General features: G+C 36.8%; 1 protein-coding gene and 1 pseudogene across 2 annotated transcripts; both read left to right on the top strand.

Moving 5' to 3' along the window:
• Positions 1-9,918: 9,918 nt before the first annotated feature.
• On the top strand, positions 9,919-10,018 carry LOC127124277 (uncharacterized; annotated as a pseudogene).
• A 6,633-nt stretch (positions 10,019-16,651) lies between these two features.
• Positions 16,652-18,711, top strand: LOC127117451 (probable serine/threonine-protein kinase PIX13). 2 transcript variants are annotated; one of them, XM_051047469.1, is made up of 6 exons: positions 16,652-16,923; positions 17,012-17,379; positions 17,480-17,615; positions 17,696-17,838; positions 17,919-18,042; positions 18,124-18,711. In XM_051047469.1, exons 1-6 carry the CDS (start codon positions 16,860-16,862, stop codon positions 18,465-18,467), a joined length of 1,179 nt encoding a protein of 392 aa, XP_050903426.1. In that variant the 5' UTR covers positions 16,652-16,859; the 3' UTR covers positions 18,468-18,711. The 2 variants fall into 2 exon arrangements, with proteins under 2 accessions (XP_050903426.1, XP_050903425.1); XM_051047468.1 differs by having other exon boundaries at positions 17,000-17,379.
• Positions 18,712-19,812: the final 1,101 nt, after the last annotated feature.

Below are 19,812 nucleotides of genomic sequence, written 5' to 3'. Positions count from 1 at the left end.
GCAAAGAGAGGAGAACCAACGAGAGGGATTAGGGTAGCTATTTATAGTAGTGCTACTAACTGCCTTTTTCTTCTTTTCCACGAGTCTTCAGCGTGCTAAATTCACGGCCTGGGAATAGGACACGAAGTCCTCAACGTTACTTCCATTCTTCTGAGAGCGTAACTTGCGGCAAAAAGCTAGTGGACTGGTGTGACGCTCGTCACACCATGTGTGACGTCCGTCACAAGGCTACTTCGCGTGACGCTCGTCACGCGTCCTGTGACGTCCGTCACAGGCACAACATTGGTGACTTGTGCGCTTTGGGCTGGGCTTTGGCCTTTGGTTCCTTTTCTCTCCTTTTTGTTCCTTTCTACACCTCCTTTTCTTCTTTTCTTCACTTTTGCTTCAAAATGGGTATCTGATATAAATAGAAGAGGAATACTGCATAATATCTGATAAAATGAGATAAACTAGCGTAAATGATAATATAATTTAATTGAATTAAGTCTTAAAAAGCGATATAATTTCGCGTTATCAAACTCCCCCATACTTAATTCTTTGCTTGTCCTCAAGCAAAATTCAGTATAGAACTTGTTAAAAGTTTTAGCCAGATGAAATTTTAAAGCACACATCAATTCGTACTAGGTTGCCAATGGATTTTTGTTTAGGAGGACTTGAGTTTAATCTTGACATCAACAACTACCGTTACAACTTAGATAACCCTACCTTATGCCAATCAGTTCAAGTACCCTATGATAGCTATCCTGGTTCCTTTAGTCTTATTTTACCCGTTTTCATTCTAGCGAAATCACATTAAGCCCTTTATCTTTTCGCGCACATAGTGGAGTAACCGGTTAGTGATTATGATCCGCTTTTAGCTAGAAGTTCTGGTACATAAGTCGGATACCTTCATTATTCAGTCCATTGCAAATTGCGGGGGATCGAACCGTAGTCCGCCCTACCGAGTTCAGTACCAGATTCCTACTGAACCAACTCGTAATGGATCTTTCGTATTGTGCTTTTGCATGATCTGCAACCTTTAGATTAAATGATCTGGTAAGGATCACCTAATTTAATTAGTGCATTACTTGATATATTCGTATATTTCATGTTACTTTGGGGATCATTCACTTATATTCATCGGCTCTCCACGTAGTTTGCTATTAAGATGGTGCTGACTTCTGTATAAACTACTTGGGGTTACCATAGAACTAAAAGTTCAAGGAGTTCTGTATAATAGGTACTTATCCTGATCTAACATATTGCGGTTCTCAGAGCGTTGTTATGGTAATGATTTTGTTTTGATTTCACTCAAATTTTATAAAGTAAGCAACCTTTATACTTATTGGGTGTGTTAAAATTTTTGTTATGGCTCAAGAAAGTTGAGGGAAATAGATAATAGAAAATTTTTCACGTTCAGGACTTAACTTAAAAAAATATTTTGTTTTTTTTTTTTTTTTTTTTTTTTTTTTTTTTTTTTTTTATTTTAAAGGGAAATAACAATGAAAAGGGAGAGTACATACTTGAAACAAATATGAGAATGGAAAGAATAATGTTTCCCCCCCATACTTGAACTAAACATTGTCCTCGATGTTTTAAGGGAAAGAAATACAAAATGGAGAAGAAAAGAAAAATACAACTAAGGCTGCCTTCCACCTCTGGTTCTTGGTCCTGGTGTTCCTTGACGTATGTCTAAGCTGTCGAATCTGCTAAACAACTCAGTAAACCGCTGGTCGGTTATGGCATTCCGAGCATCCTGTTGCTGTTGCATTTGACGCATCATCTGCATCATGTCTGCATTCTGTGCCTGCATACCATCGATAGCATCCATAATGTCGTCGTTGGTCGCAGGTCGTCTTCGTCGACGACGTTGGGAGGATGGGCCGGCTGCATTACTGGAAGGGTTTAGCGGGACTGATTGTTGTGTTGGCGGATGATCACCTTGTTCCATTTCTTCAAACTCATCTGTTTGCTGGTTTGTTTGTGAAGGCTCGGTGGTTTCAGGAGCGCTGAGATCATAAAGGTGGCGGTCCGGGTTTGTGACATCCGTTAGGGTGGTATTGGGTAGCACAACACTTGGGACAACTTGGTTGTTCACCATAAGATAGTATCCTCCGCCTACTCTGTTTTTAATCAGGCGGCTGGAGCGACAATAGCTGATATCCATAGACAGGGGTGGTAGGGATTCTAAAGTTTGGAGTTTATCCCCTAGGTTCAGGCCAAGTGCTATGGAGGTTATTAATCCACCAATTATGAATGGTTGCCGGCCTCTAGCACATAAGGTGCGGATATGATGAAAGAGAAAAGAGGCGGCGTTTACCTTAGTATCCGGTTCGAAAACGCACTGGAGGAAAAATAACTCCTTCGAGTTAACCTTACTGTTGTTTGGTCTTCCAAAAAGTGTGTCTTGCAGGATACGGAGAAAATAACGGATGGTGGGGTTATGGATGTGGGAGAGAAGGAGTTCTTCCCAGTTGTAGGTATTTATACCGGAAATTTTCTTAAAAAGGTCGAAAACTAGAACTGTGTTCCAGTTTGAGGTTGGAGGGATTCTGGCATGCAACAAACCTTCTGTGGGAAATTGTAGCATGGCACTCAATTCGCGTTGGGTTAGAGAGTACTCGGTGTTAAACATACGGAAGGTTGCCGTACCGGTTAGAAATTCACCTTCACCGGCGGGAGTGGTGTAGTCGTAAGAACTTAGGAATTCTAAGGTTAGGGAAGGGTAGGTGGGTTGGTTATGAGTGCAAAGGAAGGTTAAATCGGCTTTATGGAGCATCCACTCGATACCTTGGAGTAAGCCTAATTGTTGCAAGCAAGTTAAATCGGGGTACCTGGTGGGAGCGACGCCTCGCTGCTGGAAGCGCTCGAATTGCTCTTGCTGATAGTTGTCATCTCCGAATCGGAAGATGATATTTCCGAAATTTTGATTTCCCGCCATTGTAATGAATTTTTGAAGGGATGATTTGGAAAGAAAAAGAAATGTATTTGATATGAGAGAATTGTTTTGTGGTGAATGAAGGAAGTTTTGGTAGGTATTTATAGGAGAAAAATGTGGGAGGTGAAAAGAAAGAGTGGTTGAAAAGTAATTAAATGTGGTAAATGAAAAATGAATGGGGAATGTAAAAAGGTAGGGGTGTAACGTTCGTCTCCAACGGCTCCCTAACACATGTCTGAGAGGCGTTACGCTCGTCACAAGGGTGTGACGCTCGTAACAAGAGTGTTGCGTGCCGTTCGTCATGGATTGTGTGACGCTCGTCACACAGTTCTTTTGGCAAGGCTTCTTCAGTAGCGCTACACAGACTTAATTAGGAGATGAATATATTTTGATTATTTTGTTTTTGTTTTATTTGGTTTTTTAGATTGTTCTAATTAATTTAGCTAATTAATTTGTATTGCATGCTATTCTACTTCACATAATAATAATTCATTCTAAGTAACAGTAGAGAACATAGCCATTGCATAAAATAAAAGCTTTAATAAAATTGACATAATGTAATACACGAAGGGAAAACAATGAAATGAAAAGGGAAAAAAAAATAAATGCGAACATGAATTCAAATAACATTAATGAAAAATCTAACCTAAAACTAAATAACTAAGAAAAAAAATAACTAAATTCCATCTATCTTCGGATCTCTGGCCGGAGGAGCAAAAGAGTTAACATGATGCCGTAACATACGTAACTGACTTGCCGTGCTGCTCATGTGTTCTAGGACTGCAAGTCTCAAGCTGTGGAAATCTTCCCTGAGGGCGTTTTGTTCTGACATCAAAGCTTCAATGACGGTTTTAATATCTGTTCCTGGCATATGATGTCGGAGATCAGGCATAGCTGATTCTTCAGTCAGGACAGGCTGAGGAGGAGGATCAATATCATAGTAGCCGGATGGAGTCTGAGGGTCAGATTCAGCAAGAGAGATATGGTCAACATAGTGCTCATAGTCATCACAAATCTCATAATCCTGGATGGATTCAGTGGATCCAGCAGGAGTTGGGGTTTCATTCAGGTTATAGAGCCAGTTCCTTTGGTTATGAACACTAGTTCTAGGATCGGGCATGGTGAATAGGCAGAGAACCTGGTTACCAATAATAAGCTCGAACTCATCAGACCCTATGTTTGCTATAAACATAGTGTTGAAGAGGAAAGGTATACTCAGAGTAGTAATGCCACAAAAAGGGTTCAGGTCAAGCATAGGCTGACGTAATCCAATAGCATTACCTATCATAGTTATCAGGCCACCTATTCTAATGGGTGCTCGCTCATCCTGGATAAGGTGGTCCAAATTAGCTAACATAAAAGTAGCACCGTTTACTGGACGGTTCTGGGAAGCACAAAATATGATGAAGAGTTCATCACGTGAAACTGAAGTACTATTTGGCTTCTTCCCAAATAAAGTGTGGGTCAGGATCTTATGGAAATAGCGAAAAGCCGGGTTATGTATGTTTCCAGAGAGAAACTCATGTTCTTCGGGCTCATCATTTCCAGTCAGCTTACCCCAAAAGTGTTCCAGCTCTCTATATTCAAAAAGTTCTTCCTGGCTTATAGTGAATGTATCAAAGGAGGTAGGAAAACCCAAAAGGTTGGTGAAGTCTCTAATATTAAATTGGTACTCCATATTGAACATTCTGAACTGGATAAAACCTCTGGTAATTCCTTTTCCATGGCTAGGTAGATAGATTAATGAACTAAGGAATTCTAGTGTGAGTCTCCGGTAGGTGGTGAAATGTCTCAGGATAGGGGAGGTCTCCCATCCTATCTGATTCAGCAAAAACAGGACACTCTGTCTCAGTCCAAGGGCAGTCATAGCCCAATCATCAGCATATAAACTAGGTAGCATCTCTCTAGCGGCTAGTTCTTCAAACCTTCGTTTCTGAGCCATTCCTCTGAACTTGATACCCATACGGTCAAAATGTCCCATCTGGTTAGTGTTAACTAGAGAAAAGAAAACATGAGTTTAAGTCAGGATTTGGCCAAATGCCGAAAGAAGAAAAGAATTATTATTATTATATGGATATATTTTTTTTTCTTTTTTGAATAAATCAATAATGAATACTAAATAGAAATTAAAAGAATAATTAAGAGAAAAATAGAGAAATGATAATAATAATAGAATAATAAAATAACAGAGTAATTTGTGGGTTGTCTCCCACTAAGCGCTTTGTTTAAATGTCGCAAGCTCGACAAAGAAACTGTTAAATATAGTCTATGAGTCCTGGGGGCGTTTCGTCTAAGTGTAGAATTTGCGAATCTTCGTTGGTTTCCGCATAGTGATAATGTTTCAGACGTTGCCCGTTTACGGTGAACGGTTCTGTAGATTGTCCTTTTATTTCTACCGCTCCACTGGGAAAGATTTTAGTGATATGGAAAGGTCCTGACCATCTGGATCGTAGTTTTCCCGGAATAATTTTAGTCTGGAGTTAAATAAAAGTACTGCGTCGCCTTGCTTGAAGATTTTCCTTGATATACGCTTGTCATGCCATTGTTTTGTTCTTTCTTTATAGATTTTGGCATTTTCATAGGCGTCTCTTCTGAGTTCCTCTAATTCGTTTATGTCAAGGATTCTCTTTTCACCGGCGGCTTTGTAATTCAGATTTAAATTTCTAATAGCCCAATAGGCTTTATGTTCTAATTCTACCGGGAGGTGACAGGATTTTCCATAAATGAGCTTAAATGGGGTCGTCCCTATGGGGGTTTTATAAGCAGTTCGGTATGCCCATAAAGCTTCTGGTAGTTTCAATGACCAATCTTTCCTTGAAGTGGCGACCGTTTTTTCTAGTATTTGCTTGATTTCTCTGTTAGATACTTCCACTTGTCCACTGGTTTGAGGGTGGTAAGGTGTTGCTATCCTATGTCTCACTCCATATTTAAGTAGTAGTTTTTCGAGTACCTTGGATATAAAGTGCGATCCACCATCACTGACTACTATCCTTGGGATGCCAAATCTCGGAAATATTATATTTTTAAAGAGTCTAGTTACTACTCGGGTGTCATTAGTTGGAGAAGCTATAGCTTCGATCCATTTTGATACGTAGTCAACCGCCACGAGTATGTATTTGTTACCGAAGGAGGGTGGAAATGGTCCCATGAAGTCTATCCCCCACACGTCAAAAATCTCTACTTCCAAAATACCTTTTTGTGGCATCTCGTCACGTCTAGATATGTTTCCCGTGCGTTGACATCTGTCACACTCCTTAATAGCCGCATGTACGTCCTTCCATATAGTTGGCCAATAAAAGCCAGCTTGTAGGATTTTAGAGCAGGTCTTGGATGTACTTGTGTGTCCACCATAAGGCGCAGAGTGACAGTGTTGGATTATGTTTTCTACCTCTTCTTCGGGTATACATCGACGGAAAATACCATCGGGGCCTCTTTTGAAAAGTAAGGGATCATCCCAATAATAGTGTTTTATGTCGTGGAAGAATCTTTTCTTCTGCTGGTAAGATAAAGTAGGTGGAACTATTCCGGCAGCTAAATAATTGACTAGATCAGCGTACCATGGTATGACAGATATAGCTAAGGTGGTTTCTACTTGCATGTCGGAGTTGTTCTCTTCCAAAGTAGCTATGAGTTTGTCATACGAGAAATCATCATTAATGGATGTTCTTTCTGGTTCAAGGTTCTCAAGTCTAGAGAGGTGGTCTGCTACTACGTTTTCAGTTCCTTTCTTGTCCTTGATTTCTAAGTCGAATTCTTGTAGTAACAAGATCCATCTTAGGAGTCTAGGTTTAGCATCTTTTTTTGTTAGAAGGTACCTGATAGCAGCGTGATCGGTGTAAACTATTATTTTGGCTCCTACCAAGTAAGAACGAAATTTATCTAGCGCAAATACCACTGCTAGGAGTTCTTTCTCGGTTGTGGCATAATTCATCTGTGCTTCATCCAGGGTTCTGCTAGCGTAATATATAACATGAAGCTTTTTATCCTTTCTTTGTCCTAAAACAGCACCTACAACATAATCGCTGGCATCGCACATTATTTCGAAAGGTTCATTCCAGTCTGGTGTCTGCATAATGGGTGCGGAGATCAATGCTTGTTTGAGAGTTTGAAATGCTTTTAAACAGTTATCGTCGAATATGAATTCAGCATCTTTCATTAATAGTCCGGTTAAGGGTTTAGTTATCTTAGAGAAGTCTTTGATGAATCGTCGGTAAAAACCGGCGTGTCCTAAAAAGCTTCGTACTTCTCTCACGGTTCTTGGGGGTTGAAGATTTTCGATTACCTCTATTTTGGCTTTGTCTACTTCAATTCCTCTGTTCGAGATGATGTGTCCTAAAACAATTCCTTCTTGTACCATAAAGTGGCACTTTTCCCAATTAAGTACTAAGTTTACTTTTACACATCGCTCAAGAACTCTTTCCAGGTTTTCAAGGCATTCTTCGAAACTTTGTCCGTATACAGAAAAATCATCCATAAATACTTCCATGATGTTTTCGAGAAAGTCAGCGAAAATTGCCATCATGCATCTTTGAAAAGTTGCAGGGGCATTACACAGACCAAACGGCATTCGTCTATAAGCGAAGGTACCAAAAGGGCATGTGAATGTTGTCTTTTCTTGGTCATCAGGGTGAATTGGTATTTGAAAGAAGCCTGAATAACCGTCTAAATAACAGAAATGTGAATGTTTAGCCAATCGTTCTAACATTTGGTCAATGAATGGTAAAGGGAAATGATCTTTTCGGGTTGCTTTGTTTAGTTTCCTATAATCAATGCACATTCTCCATCCCGATTCGATTCGTTTAGTTATAGTTTCTCCTTTTTCGTTTTCAATAACGGTTATGCCTCCTTTCTTTGGTACAACGTGTACAGGACTGACCCATTTGCTATCAAATATAGGATATATAATACCTGCTTCCAATAACTTGGTTATTTCTTTCTTTACTACCTCACTTAGGATCGGATTTAGTCTTCTCTGGTGTTCCCTAGAGGTTTTACCGTCTTCTTCTAACATGATGCGGTGCATACAAATAGAAGGGCTTATTCCTTTAAGATCGGTTATGTGGTATCCTAGTGCGGTTGGATATTTTCTTAAGATATGTAGGAGTTTTTCTGTTTCGAGTCTTCCTAGATCTGCATTGACTATCACAGGTCGTTCAAGTTCTAAGTCTAGGAATTCATATCTCAGATTTTTGGGAAGTGTTTTCAAATCAGGGGTTGGTTTGTTAAGACACTGCGTAGGGTCCGGTGTTATTGCTAAGCATTGTTTAGATTTGTCTTCTAAAAGATAGTCTGATGATTTGTCTTCTATTGACTCTGCTTCTTTTATGCATTCATCGATGATATCCATGAAGTAACATGTATCTTCTATTGCAGGTGCTTTCAAGAATTGGGAAAGAATGAATTCAATTTTCTCTTCACCTACTTCGAAGGTGAGTCTTCCTCGTTTTACGTCTATGATTGCACCGGCAGTTGCTAAGAATGGTCTTCCTAGTATAATAGGTGTAGTATCATCTTCTCTAATGTCCATAATTGTGAAGTCAGTGGGAATGTAAAACTGACCTATGCGTACGGGAACGTTTTCAAGGATTCCTACAGGATATTTGATGGAACGATCTGCTAATTGCACAGACATTTTGGTCGGTCTTAATTCTCCCATTTCCAGTCTCTTACATATGGATAAAGGCATAACGCTAATTCCGGCTCCTAAATCGCATAAGGCTTTGTCGATGACAAATTTTCCTATGTGACAGGGTATAGAGAAGCTACCCGGATCCTTGAGTTTAGGGGGCATGTTTTGGATTATAGCGCTACATTCGGCAGGGAGTGTAACGGTTTCGCTATCCTCAAGTTTCCTTTTATTAGAAAGAATTTCTTTTAAGAATTTAGCATATGAGGGCATCTGCGTAATAGCTTCGGTAAACGGAATTGTAACGTTTAATTGTTTAAGGAGATCGACAAATTTTCTAAATTGGCCTACATCTTTGGTTTTAACAAGCCTTTGAGGGTAAGGTATAGGTGGTTTGTAAGGTGGTGGAGGTACATAAGGTTCCTTCTTTTCTAGGGTATCCTTATTACTCTCTTCCTTTTCCTTAGGTTCACTTTCCTCAGTAGATTTCTTAGGGTTTTGGTTTTCTATCCTTGGATCAGACGGTCCTTCCACTTCCGTTCCACTTCTTAATATAATTGCATGAGCTTGGCTTCTCGGATTAGGTTGGGGCTGTCCAGGGAATGTACCAGTTGGTGCAGCAGTAGGTGCTTGTTGTTGAGCTACTTGAGATATTTGTGTTTCTAACATTTTGTTATGGGTAGCCAAGGCATCTACTTTGCTTGCTAGTTGTTTAAGTTGTTCGCCAGTGTGTATGTTCTGGTTTAAGAAATCTTTATTGGTTTGTTGTTGGGAAGCTATAAAGTTTTCCATCATGATTTCCAAGTTGGATTTTCTAGGGGTATTATTGTTAGGATTCGGTTTCTGATATCCCGGAGGTACAGATGGGGTTTGATTCGGAGACTGTCCAGGTGCGTATAAAGCATTATTACTCTTATATGAAAAGTTTGGATGGTTCTTCCAATTTGGGTTATAGGTATTCGAATAGGGGCTTCCTTGAGCATAGTTTACTTGCTCTGTTTGGATTCCAGTCAAGAGTTGACATTCCGCAGGAGTGTGGCCTTGGATTCCACAGACCTCGCAATTCTGAGTTATAGCAACCACGGCGGTTGGAGGTGATACGTTTAAACTTTCAATCTTCTGGACCAAAGCATCCACTTTTGCATTAACGTGATCAAGGTTACTTATCTCGTACATGCCAGTTTTCGGTTGAGGTTTTTCCACTGTTGTTCGTTCGGTTCCCCACTGATAGTGGTTTTGGGCCATGCTCTCGATAAGCTGGTAAGCATCAGCATAAGGTTTGTTCATTAGTGCACCACCTGCAGCGGCGTCTATTGTTAACCTTGTATTGTATAAGAGACCATTATAAAATGTGTGAATTACTAACCAGTCTTCCAAACCATGGTGTGGGCAAAGTCTCATCATGTCTTTGTATCTTTCCCATGCTTCGAAAAGAGACTCGTTGTCTTTCTGTTTAAATCCGTTTATCTGGGCTCTTAACATAGCTGTTTTGCTTGGTGGAAAATATCGGGCAAGAAAAACTTTCTTCAACTCGTTCCATGTGGTGACTGAGTTGGAAGGGAGAGATTGAAGCCATCTTCTAGCGCTATCTCTTAATGAGAAAGGAAAAAGACGAAGTCGAATTGCCTCTGAAGTGACACCATTAGCTTTAACAGTATCAGCGTATTGAACAAATACGGATAAATGAAGGTTTGGATCTTCGGTAAGATTTCCAGAGAATTGGTTCTGTTGCACAGCCTGCAACAACGAAGGTTTAAGTTCAAAGTTGTTTGCTTCGATTGCGGGCGGAGCAATACTTGAATGCGGTTCATCTTGCGATGGAGCGGCGTAATCTCTAAGAGCACGAGCTGGTTCTGCCATCTCGGTTAAAGAAGGAAAAATGTTTTTGATATCAGGAAGGTTTATAGGAGGGAGATTGTTTTCAGCACGATATTCCCGAATTCGTCGTAAGACTCGGAGATATAGTTCGATATCGTTGATTCGTAAATAGAGCGGTTCGCCTTGAGAGCGAGTGCGTGGCATACAAATCAACGAAAGAAAGAATAGAAGGAAAAAGAAACCTAGTCTCTACAGCGTAACGGAAGAGTTACGATATCGATTGAATAAAAAGTCCCCGGCAACGGCGCCAAAAACTTGATCGCTCGACTGTGTGAGTCGAGAATGGGATACAAACTGCAAGTGCACAGTTCTATCGCGTAGTTTTAAAAGATATCGATCCCACAGGGACTTATGAATCGATATACCGTTATCTAAGGTTACTTCGTAAAGCTAGGGTGAATAATAGTTGATTGTTTGGGGAAGGAAGCTAAAAACTAAACTAATATCTAGATTAAATATTAATAAAACGGATATCGGTATGTAGTTCGTCAAAACTAGGGAATCAATTCCTTGTCGGTCTCTCGGTCTTAAAATAAATCGTTTCGATTAACTTTATTGGTTAAAGGTTTTATCTCAAACTCTCGCTCTGTTGAAGAAACCATGATCTTATATTAATGTAGCTGTCACTTATAATTAAGTCAAAAATCATATTTTGAAAACAATAAAGTTGCAGAAACTCTTTTTAAGAAAATACTGACCGTTTTAAACACCCTTATCTCAAACTCTCGCTCTGTTGACTTAGGTTATACAATTAAATCTAAATGCTTAACTCTCGTCCTCACATTCAATCTTTAAAAATACTTTTTGGAAAAAAGTCAGAATTTAATTAATTCTAAAACTTGCTCTCGCCCTGAGATAGACTTAATGACTAACTTACACTGTCCAGTTAAAACCTCAAACTCTCGCTCTGTTGGTTTCAACTTCTTTATGTCTTTTACTTTTGTAAAAAATCTTGTTATTAAACCTGTAAGTTAAGACCATAAAAAGATTGATTCTAATTTTAAGTTTGAATAGACCGACTTAGTCTTGATCCCTTTTTCTGCTTACTTTACATACCGATACCTAGGCGAATTAGCCAGACATGCTAACTAAATAATAATTATTATCATGCATACACAGATTCATTTCAGGCAGGCAATGTAAATAAACAATAGAATAAAACATTAAATATTAAATAACAATTAGAGAACCTGAATGCGTAATACAATGGTCTTGAACACTCCACCACAAGCCGGTAGGATTTGTTCTTCGATTCTTCAATTAAACAGTAAATTAAATCAAGGAAATAAAAAAAAACTCGAATATAACGTAAGGTTAAATCCGGTATAAAGTTGCACAATAATTTCCGGTGTAGAAACTATTATGCAAAAAATATCTAAAAGCTAAAAACGGGAAAGGTAAATTTGCAAGGGAAGAAGAAAATAAAACTTGCAAAAGAAATAAATAAAATAAACAATATTAATTCTGCTGGAAAAAGAAAAATAAGCAAAAGCTTGAACAGAAAATCGGCAGAGCTTCGGTGTGTGTGAACGGCAAAGAGAGGAGAACCAACGAGAGGGATTAGGGTAGCTATTTATAGTAGTGCTACTAACTGCCTTTTTCTTCTTTTCCACGAGTCTTCAGCGTGCTAAATTCACGGCCTGGGAATAGGACACGAAGTCCTCAACGTTACTTCCATTCTTCTGAGAGCGTAACTTGCGCCAAAAAGCTAGTGGACTGGTGTGACGCTCGTCACACCATGTGTGACGTCCGTCACAAGGCTACTTCGCGTGACGCTCGTCACGCGTCCTGTGACGTCCGTCACAGGCACAGCATTGGTGACTTGTGCGCTTTGGGCTGGGCTTTGGCCTTTGGTTCCTTTTCTCTCCTTTTTGTTCCTTTCTACACCTCCTTTTCTTCTTTTCTTCACTTTTGCTTCAAAATGGGTATCTGATATAAATAGAAGAGGAATACTGCATAATATCTGATAAAATGAGATAAACTAGCGTAAATGATAATATAATTTAATTGAATTAAGTCTTAAAAAGCGATATAATTTCGCGTTATCAAAACACAAAAATATAATTAATGAATTCTTTTCTCATCCCCCATTCTATTTGTTTGTAAACATCACTTTGTACAAAATACATATCCACACAAAAAAAGGGCTCCCTAGGAGTACCTAGGACACTTTGGATGCTAACACCTTCCCTCTGTGTAACCAACCCCCTTACCTATAATCTCTGGCATTTTATTAGTTTTGATTTGAAAACTTCTTACTTTTGGGTTTTGTTCGTACTTTTCCCTTTTCCCTTGGAAACAATAAAAGCGCGGTGGTGACTATTGTTATTTGATGTCTAGCTTATCCATAGCTTGATGATCATGAATTTACCGTTACAATAGGCAGTTCATTGGTCTCGATTTCGTTATCGTAAAATCATGGGAGCGACACTTATCCTTATCTCTTTCATGTAATCTTTAAAATTCAAGGACAAATTTCGATTTAAGTGGGGGAGAATGTAGTATCCCATATCCCCATGAATATTATATTTGTTGTCAGTTGAGACCAACTGAGTTCTTATATACTATATTTTTTGTCAATTTGAACAAATATAGTTATTAGTAAATTCAAATGAGCTTCATTATTATTCAATTTAATTGGACTTTATTAATTACTAAAAGAAATGAATATTTTGGTAACATTAATGAATGTTCAATTGCTCTCTAAGAGAAATATCTCCCTAAAGATATTTTTGTATCTCTCTTTTCTTACCAACCTTGCCACTTGTTAGTAAAAAAAAAAGAGAGAAAGAGAAGATAAGAATAAGAGAAAAGAAGAAGAAGAAGAAGAAGAAAACTTGTAAGAAGGAAAAAGAAGTTTGGATCATCACATCTCACCCTGAATATTTCATTATCTTCATTTTATAAGGTGAGTTCTATGTAGTATTAGCTTCTGGGGAAGTTTTCATGAAAATGGGAATTAGGGTTTGTATGTTTGCTTTGATCATGAAGTTGATGCTAATACATGATGTCTTTGTTAGTTACATGCTTATATGCATCATTCAATGACTTTTATATGTTATCTTGGTGTATTATGGTGTTTGTTGATGTTGTATGGTTATTTCCTTTCATCTTGTTACGTTTACTCACTAGCTGAGTTTTTTTATTCTCGCTAGGCCTCACTAGGTCTCACTAAGAGAGACAACGAATCTTGAAGAAATGTGTCATTCTGGTTTGTCTCGCTTGAGCCTCGCTTGGGAGACTCGTTAAGTCTCGCTAAGTGAGGAAAGGAAAAAATTCAGAGGCTTGATTTTTTTCCCCCGCTTCACTTGGAGCTCGCCCCGAGCTCGCTGAGCAGGGGTTCTATTATGTTGGAAAGTGATTAGTGTTTCTGTTTCCACCATAAAACATGAACCATAACTCTGATTGGCGCAAGGTCAAATAGGTTGGAAAGTTAATCCACACTCCACCCATTAATGAAGTAAAATCATGCATGTATGTTAAATAATGCTTGATGAATAATGATGAACTCTTATTCTTATGTTCTGCACTATATAAGGAATTGTTGTTTGTCTTGAATACATAATGGTTAAACTAACTGTGATGAAAAGTGAGGTGAACCTGGGTTAATAACTAGGTGAATGGACTAGTAATAAAGACTTAGAGTATGAACATGATTTAGATGGTGATTCTTTGACACGGAGGTACCTCGGTGTGTACCGTGGATGAGTAGTCGTTTGAATTATGAATAAATATGCCTTTTATGGAACATGTTGTGATGATATGAGAACTGGTGAATGTGATCACCTAGTGATTGTTGAGTGCAATCACGTTAAATGTTGAAACCTAATCACGTATTCAAAATAACCTTTGATCATGCACATCCCAATTGAGATACTTATGTAAAGTAGAATTGGGATGTAGGCACCAATGATTCGTGCCTCACAATGGGTTTGAGTCCCAACTATGGATTGAGTTCATAAAGAAGAGGTGGACCTCTAACTGGGTTCAAGTCTCATACGAGTAAAGATACCCTAAGTGGGTTAGAGTCTCATATGGGTGATGGTTCTTGAAGTGGGTTCGAGTCCCATGGAGAACTTGTATCTCCAAGAAGTTGAATCATACAAACATCTGTGACCCTAGCCTTGCCCTAGACGTAGGTCCGTTTGAGGAAAGATGTTTTGTGACATTTTTCGAATAGTGATTTATTGAATTATGTTAACTAAAGTTACATGTTTACATACAATGCAAATATCACTTAGATGCTTAAGTCTTTCTTTATTGTGTAAGTGTACACATATATTGTTTTATCGAGAAAGTTAAGTTGAGGATTAGATATTAGCCCTTTAGAGGCGAATGGACCCATATGATAGGAAACTCATTAAGATTATTATCTCACCCCACTGTTATTGTTGCTTTTCAGGTGGTTCTTTGCATGTGAAGGGAAATGAGAAGCTTGTCCGATGATGTTTCAGAGACTTTTGCTATGATGTTCTTCCGGTTTAGTTTGTGTACATATATGGATATTATACATAGATCTTAGTTTTTTTCTAGGCACCTTTGTATAGAATGTGTCATATCGTATATTATTCTTTGGGACATGTATATATAATATTGTCGATATGCACTTATGTGTATCAGTATCAAATTACACTATATGTAATATATTTTCTAGATGTATATTTTGTGGGGTGTTACAAATAGGTTAAATTCTCATATAAGCGTTGTCTCGTTGATGACTCAAAGTGCCTTAATAGTATTGTTTCGTTAGTTGGTCAAAATCTTGTATCAACAGAACCCCATGAGAGGGTTAGATAGGACTTGAAATGGAATATAACATTAAGTACTGGGTATTGTCAGACTAATTTGGATTAATTGCAACCATCACAAAATAATCTCGGGTGTTTTACACTCTTATGATTGTAGTAGTGTGACTCCTGCATATTTATCTTTTGACGAGTGTTGGTTTTATTCTCAACCTTTGTATGTCGGCGAGAAAGTTTTTCTACTTGTGGATGTCGGTAAAGTTCTAGTAATGTTCAGAGCAGTAGGCCTAGGAAGGTAAATGTGAACTTTATATAAAATCCTATAAGCTAATCAGCAACACCTGTGAATCTCATATGTTTCATGTTGTTTCAGTCATAATAAATAACTCACTAAGGTTCATAAAGAATTTGAGAGATGCATGCTTAATCCAACTTATAATTAATTATTTAATTAATCTTTTTAATTTTATTTGATCCACTAACAATTAAATATAAAATAAATTATATATATATATATATATATATATATATAATTATTAGAATATAATAATAAAATAATATTCCAACAAACATATCTTAGGGTGCCTAGTTTATATAGAGAGAGGTATGCTTAAAAAGACATTGGAAGTTAATAATCCTGAAAAAGGGTGTGAATTAAATAAGTGAATCCATTGACGGTTGCAATTAGGTTTCATACACACGGTTCACACGTTTTGTGGAAGAAAATGTCCACAGGGTCAAGGAAGAAAGAGTTAATTAAATGAATGAAAGTGAGTGGCGCACTTGAACGGTACAGATTTATCGTAGAAGTTCCTGTCCTTCAATTCTACGAAATGGGATTTTCTAACTTAATCCTAATAAAATACTAATAAGGAGTAAAAAGTTGTTGAATGTAAAACAAAACAGCACCCAATTTAATAAAAAGGTCAAGAAAATTATGGTATTTTAAACTACTTATAGTTTATTTATTTGTGAACAGCTATTTCTTCGATGATCTAAAACGGGCGCAATATTTAATCTCCACCACAAAAATGAGTCTTTAAAGCCAATATTGAATGAGAAGTAGGTTGAATTTTATGGGCATAAATTGGTGGTAATGGTTCCCTCCTGTAACCCTATAAGCGATTTGTTTGAATAAAGAAATAGACGTTGCTTTGTTTGCAAATTGCTATTACTAATTCCAATTCTAATGTCTGACTTGACCTTTTTTTTTTACACATGTCCGACTTGACTTAAGACAAACTCAATTGGACTTTATAGCTGGCAGGTAGGCCTCTCTTAATTTCTCATCTTTTGACTATCTCCACAATCCACATGACATTCCGTCCTCTTTCAACATTATTATTTTCATTTAACAAATTTATTTCAACATTTTATTTAAAAAAATTAATAAATAGAATGTCATAAATTCTATTAAAATAAACTCCAAATTATAAAATAATCGTACACATACTAGACGCGTATGCTACGACTAGAAGGAGAGCAAAAAATAGTGGAAGAAAGGTAACTTTAATAATTATTGAACAAGACAAAGAAAAGCGAAAAAGTATTTGTACCAATAATAGTAAACAAAATAAAAGATAAGACCAAGAAGCAGGAAGAAGAAGAAAAAATGGTTTCATTGATTCAACAAATCACAAGTTGAAATTCAAACAAACAAAACTTTTCTCTAATCTCTTGTTCTCCGATTCCAATGGGAACTTGCTGGAGTTCTCTTCCACCTAGCAATCATCCAACTCCATCTCCAACCGGAACTGGTAACTAACTAACAAACTAACAAACTTCTTAATCTGAATCATTGATCGTGAATTTCTGATTCTACTGTGTTTATAGTTACACCTGCAGGAACATGTAATTCTCAGACAACAAGTGGAAGCTATGGTACTAGCACCACAAGTACCACTAGAACTACAACTTTTAATTCTTCTACTACTACTTCTTCTGGAAGTGGCAGTGGAAGTGGAAGCAGTAATAACATGTCTTCCTCCATAAACAGCCACCATGATTATTCAATCGGTGGTCAGATCCTACCTACTTCTAATTTGAGAGTCTACACTTTTGCCGAATTGAAAGCTTCTACCAAGAATTTCAAACCTGAAACACTTCTTGGAGAAGGAGGTTTTGGAAAAGTTTATAGAGGATGGCTTGATGGAATCACCATTGCCGTCAAAAAATTGAACTCCGAAGGTTACCAAGGTCTCCAGGAGTGGCAGGTAATCAATATCCCTAACTAGCTTCTTTTTTTTTATGAATAAGTGGGATTTAAGTTAGATTATTTATTCACTTCTAATGGTTGGTTTGTGGTTTTTGCAGTCAGAAATACATTTTCTAGGTCGACTTTACCATCCTAACCTTGTGAAACTCTTGGGATATTGTTATGAGGACACAGAGCTTCTTCTTGTTTATGAATACATGCAGAAGGGTAGTTTGGAAAATCACCTCTTTGGAAGTAAGTGATTTTTGTGAAAAGATTATATATATATATTTTTTGTATAATTTTGATTCAATCAATGAGATTAAATACTATAGGGGGTGCTGTTGTTCAACCACTTCCTTGGGAGCTTAGGCTTAAGATAGCAATTGGAGCGGCTAGTGGTCTTTCATTCTTGCATACATCAGATAGAGAAATTATTTACAGAGATTTTAAGGCTTCTAATATATTGCTTGATGGGGTGAGTCTTTCTTCAATTTAGGTTATCATGATTCTTTATTAATTGCCTTTCATGTTAACTGAATTATGGTGCTTTCACAGTCCTATAATGCAAAGATATCAGATTTTGGGTTGGCAAAGTTGGGTCCTTCCGCTAGTCAATCGCATTTGTCGACAACGGTGATGGGAACACCAGGTTATGCAGCTCCTGAATATATGCAAACAGGTAAGTACTTCATTGGTTTTTTAGTGCAAAATGAAGTTCATTGTTGTTCATAGTGAGCTGAAATTGAAAATGAAAATGCAGGGCATCTATATGTAAAGAGTGATGTGTATGGTTTTGGAGTTGTTTTGGTTGAGATACTGACGGGCTTAAGAGCGATTGATCTCAACCGGCCAAGCGGGTATCACAATCTAACGGATTGGATCAAACCGCACCTACAGGAAAGAAGAAAATTGAAGAAGATTATGGATCCTCAATTGGGAGACAAATATCCAATCAAAGCTGCACTAACTATATCTAAGCTTGCTTCAAAATGTCTTGCACCTGAGCCCAAAATGCGCCCACCCATGAAGGATGTTATGGAGATCTTGAAAGGAACTCAAGCTTCCACTGACAAAACCGTCGAGGTTAGGGGTCAAAATGAATGAGTTAATTCTATTTATATGTGAATTAGTGGGAATGATTGAGATTTGAGAGGCTTTTGGTTGTTCATTTTGTATTTTCTTTTAACTCAAGTAGCTTGGTTGCAAAGAAATTTGTGGATTTCATATGCATGTCTCTCTAGTTAGTTGATCAACATGTTGTATTTGTGTACCTATCTATAGTTCTATATTAGAATCCTTAAACTGATAAATGGATTGTGAAAAGTAACAAGAGTATGATTCTAGTTGATCTGAGTATGCAATACCCAGTATGTAGTTTTGAATATTCTTTACATTCTCCAAAGCATTATAATTGATAGCATTTTCAGACTAAAGACTGAAACAGGAGCTTCAATTTAGCTTCTTGCTTGTGAGGCTAATCAAGGCATCATATTATTTACTCTAAACTTCAACAATAACATTTAAGTTGGCATTAAGGAGAAAATAACTAATCTATATCTACACCGGATAAAATTATTGTTTAATTAAATTATAACTATAATAATTAATATTATTACTATTATTATCTTCGGATAAAATTTATTACACGTTGTGATTTCACCAAATATATTTTATTTTCGGATATATTTTTTATTATTATTTGAAAATAAAATATTCAAAGTTAAAATATATCCGATAAAAAAAATCAATGTGTGATAAATTTTATCTAAAGATAATAATAATATTTAATATTTTTTAAAATAAAAAATATATATTTGGAGATAAAATATTCAAATATAATAAAATAAAAAATATATTCAAAGATAAAATATTCAGATATATTAAAATAAAATATATATCCAAAAATAAAATATATCGGATGAAAATCAGATCATAATACATTATAAATTTTATATAAAAATAATAATAATATTCAATATTTTTTAAAATCAATATTTATTACCTTCAATCACTTCCGTCAATGAAGGGAAAAAAAGAAGTAGGTCTCGTTAGTAAGGTGGGAGACCTTTATAGAGCACCGCATCTTATTACCATTTCTAAAGTAAAACAAATCGTGTACGGTGTACCCCTAACATTTAAAAGAAAGGGTAATGCTAACTTTTACCCTAAACATTCATTTGTAGAAAATTTGTATTGAAAAAAATAATTATAAAATTAATTTTATATCTTTATTATACTGGAAATAGCAAATGTGACATTAGTTTAATAAGAGAAATGTGAATTGATCGTAAATATTACACTGAAAATCGCAAATGTAATATTAGTCTTATTAATTAAAAAATAGTATTATATTTATTTTTTAGCATTGTAATTAAATTTATAATATAAAATTATGGATTTTGTTATTCAAAGGGCTAAATGGAAATAATTATTTCCAATAGTCTTAGTT

This window comes from Lathyrus oleraceus, chromosome 2 (genome assembly GCF_024323335.1).
Source record: "Lathyrus oleraceus cultivar Zhongwan6 chromosome 2, CAAS_Psat_ZW6_1.0, whole genome shotgun sequence".
In the NCBI taxonomy this organism is placed as follows: Eukaryota; Viridiplantae; Streptophyta; class Magnoliopsida; order Fabales; family Fabaceae; genus Lathyrus; species Lathyrus oleraceus.
The sequence above is the reverse complement of the archived record's forward strand: the minus strand, read 5'-3'. Positions and strand labels throughout refer to the sequence as shown.

Excerpts from the sequence above, each read along its gene's own strand:
- LOC127117451 (XM_051047468.1), top strand. The coding sequence starts at position 16,860 with ATGGGAACTTGCTGGAGTTCTCTTCCACCTAGCAATCATCCAACTCCA. Across the intron at positions 17,380-17,479 it reads AAGGTCTCCAGGAGTGGCAG|TCAGAAATACATTTTCTAGG; the intron begins GTAATCAATATC and ends TGGTTTTTGCAG. Across the intron at positions 17,839-17,918 it reads CTAATATATTGCTTGATGGG|TCCTATAATGCAAAGATATC; the intron begins GTGAGTCTTTCT and ends GTGCTTTCACAG.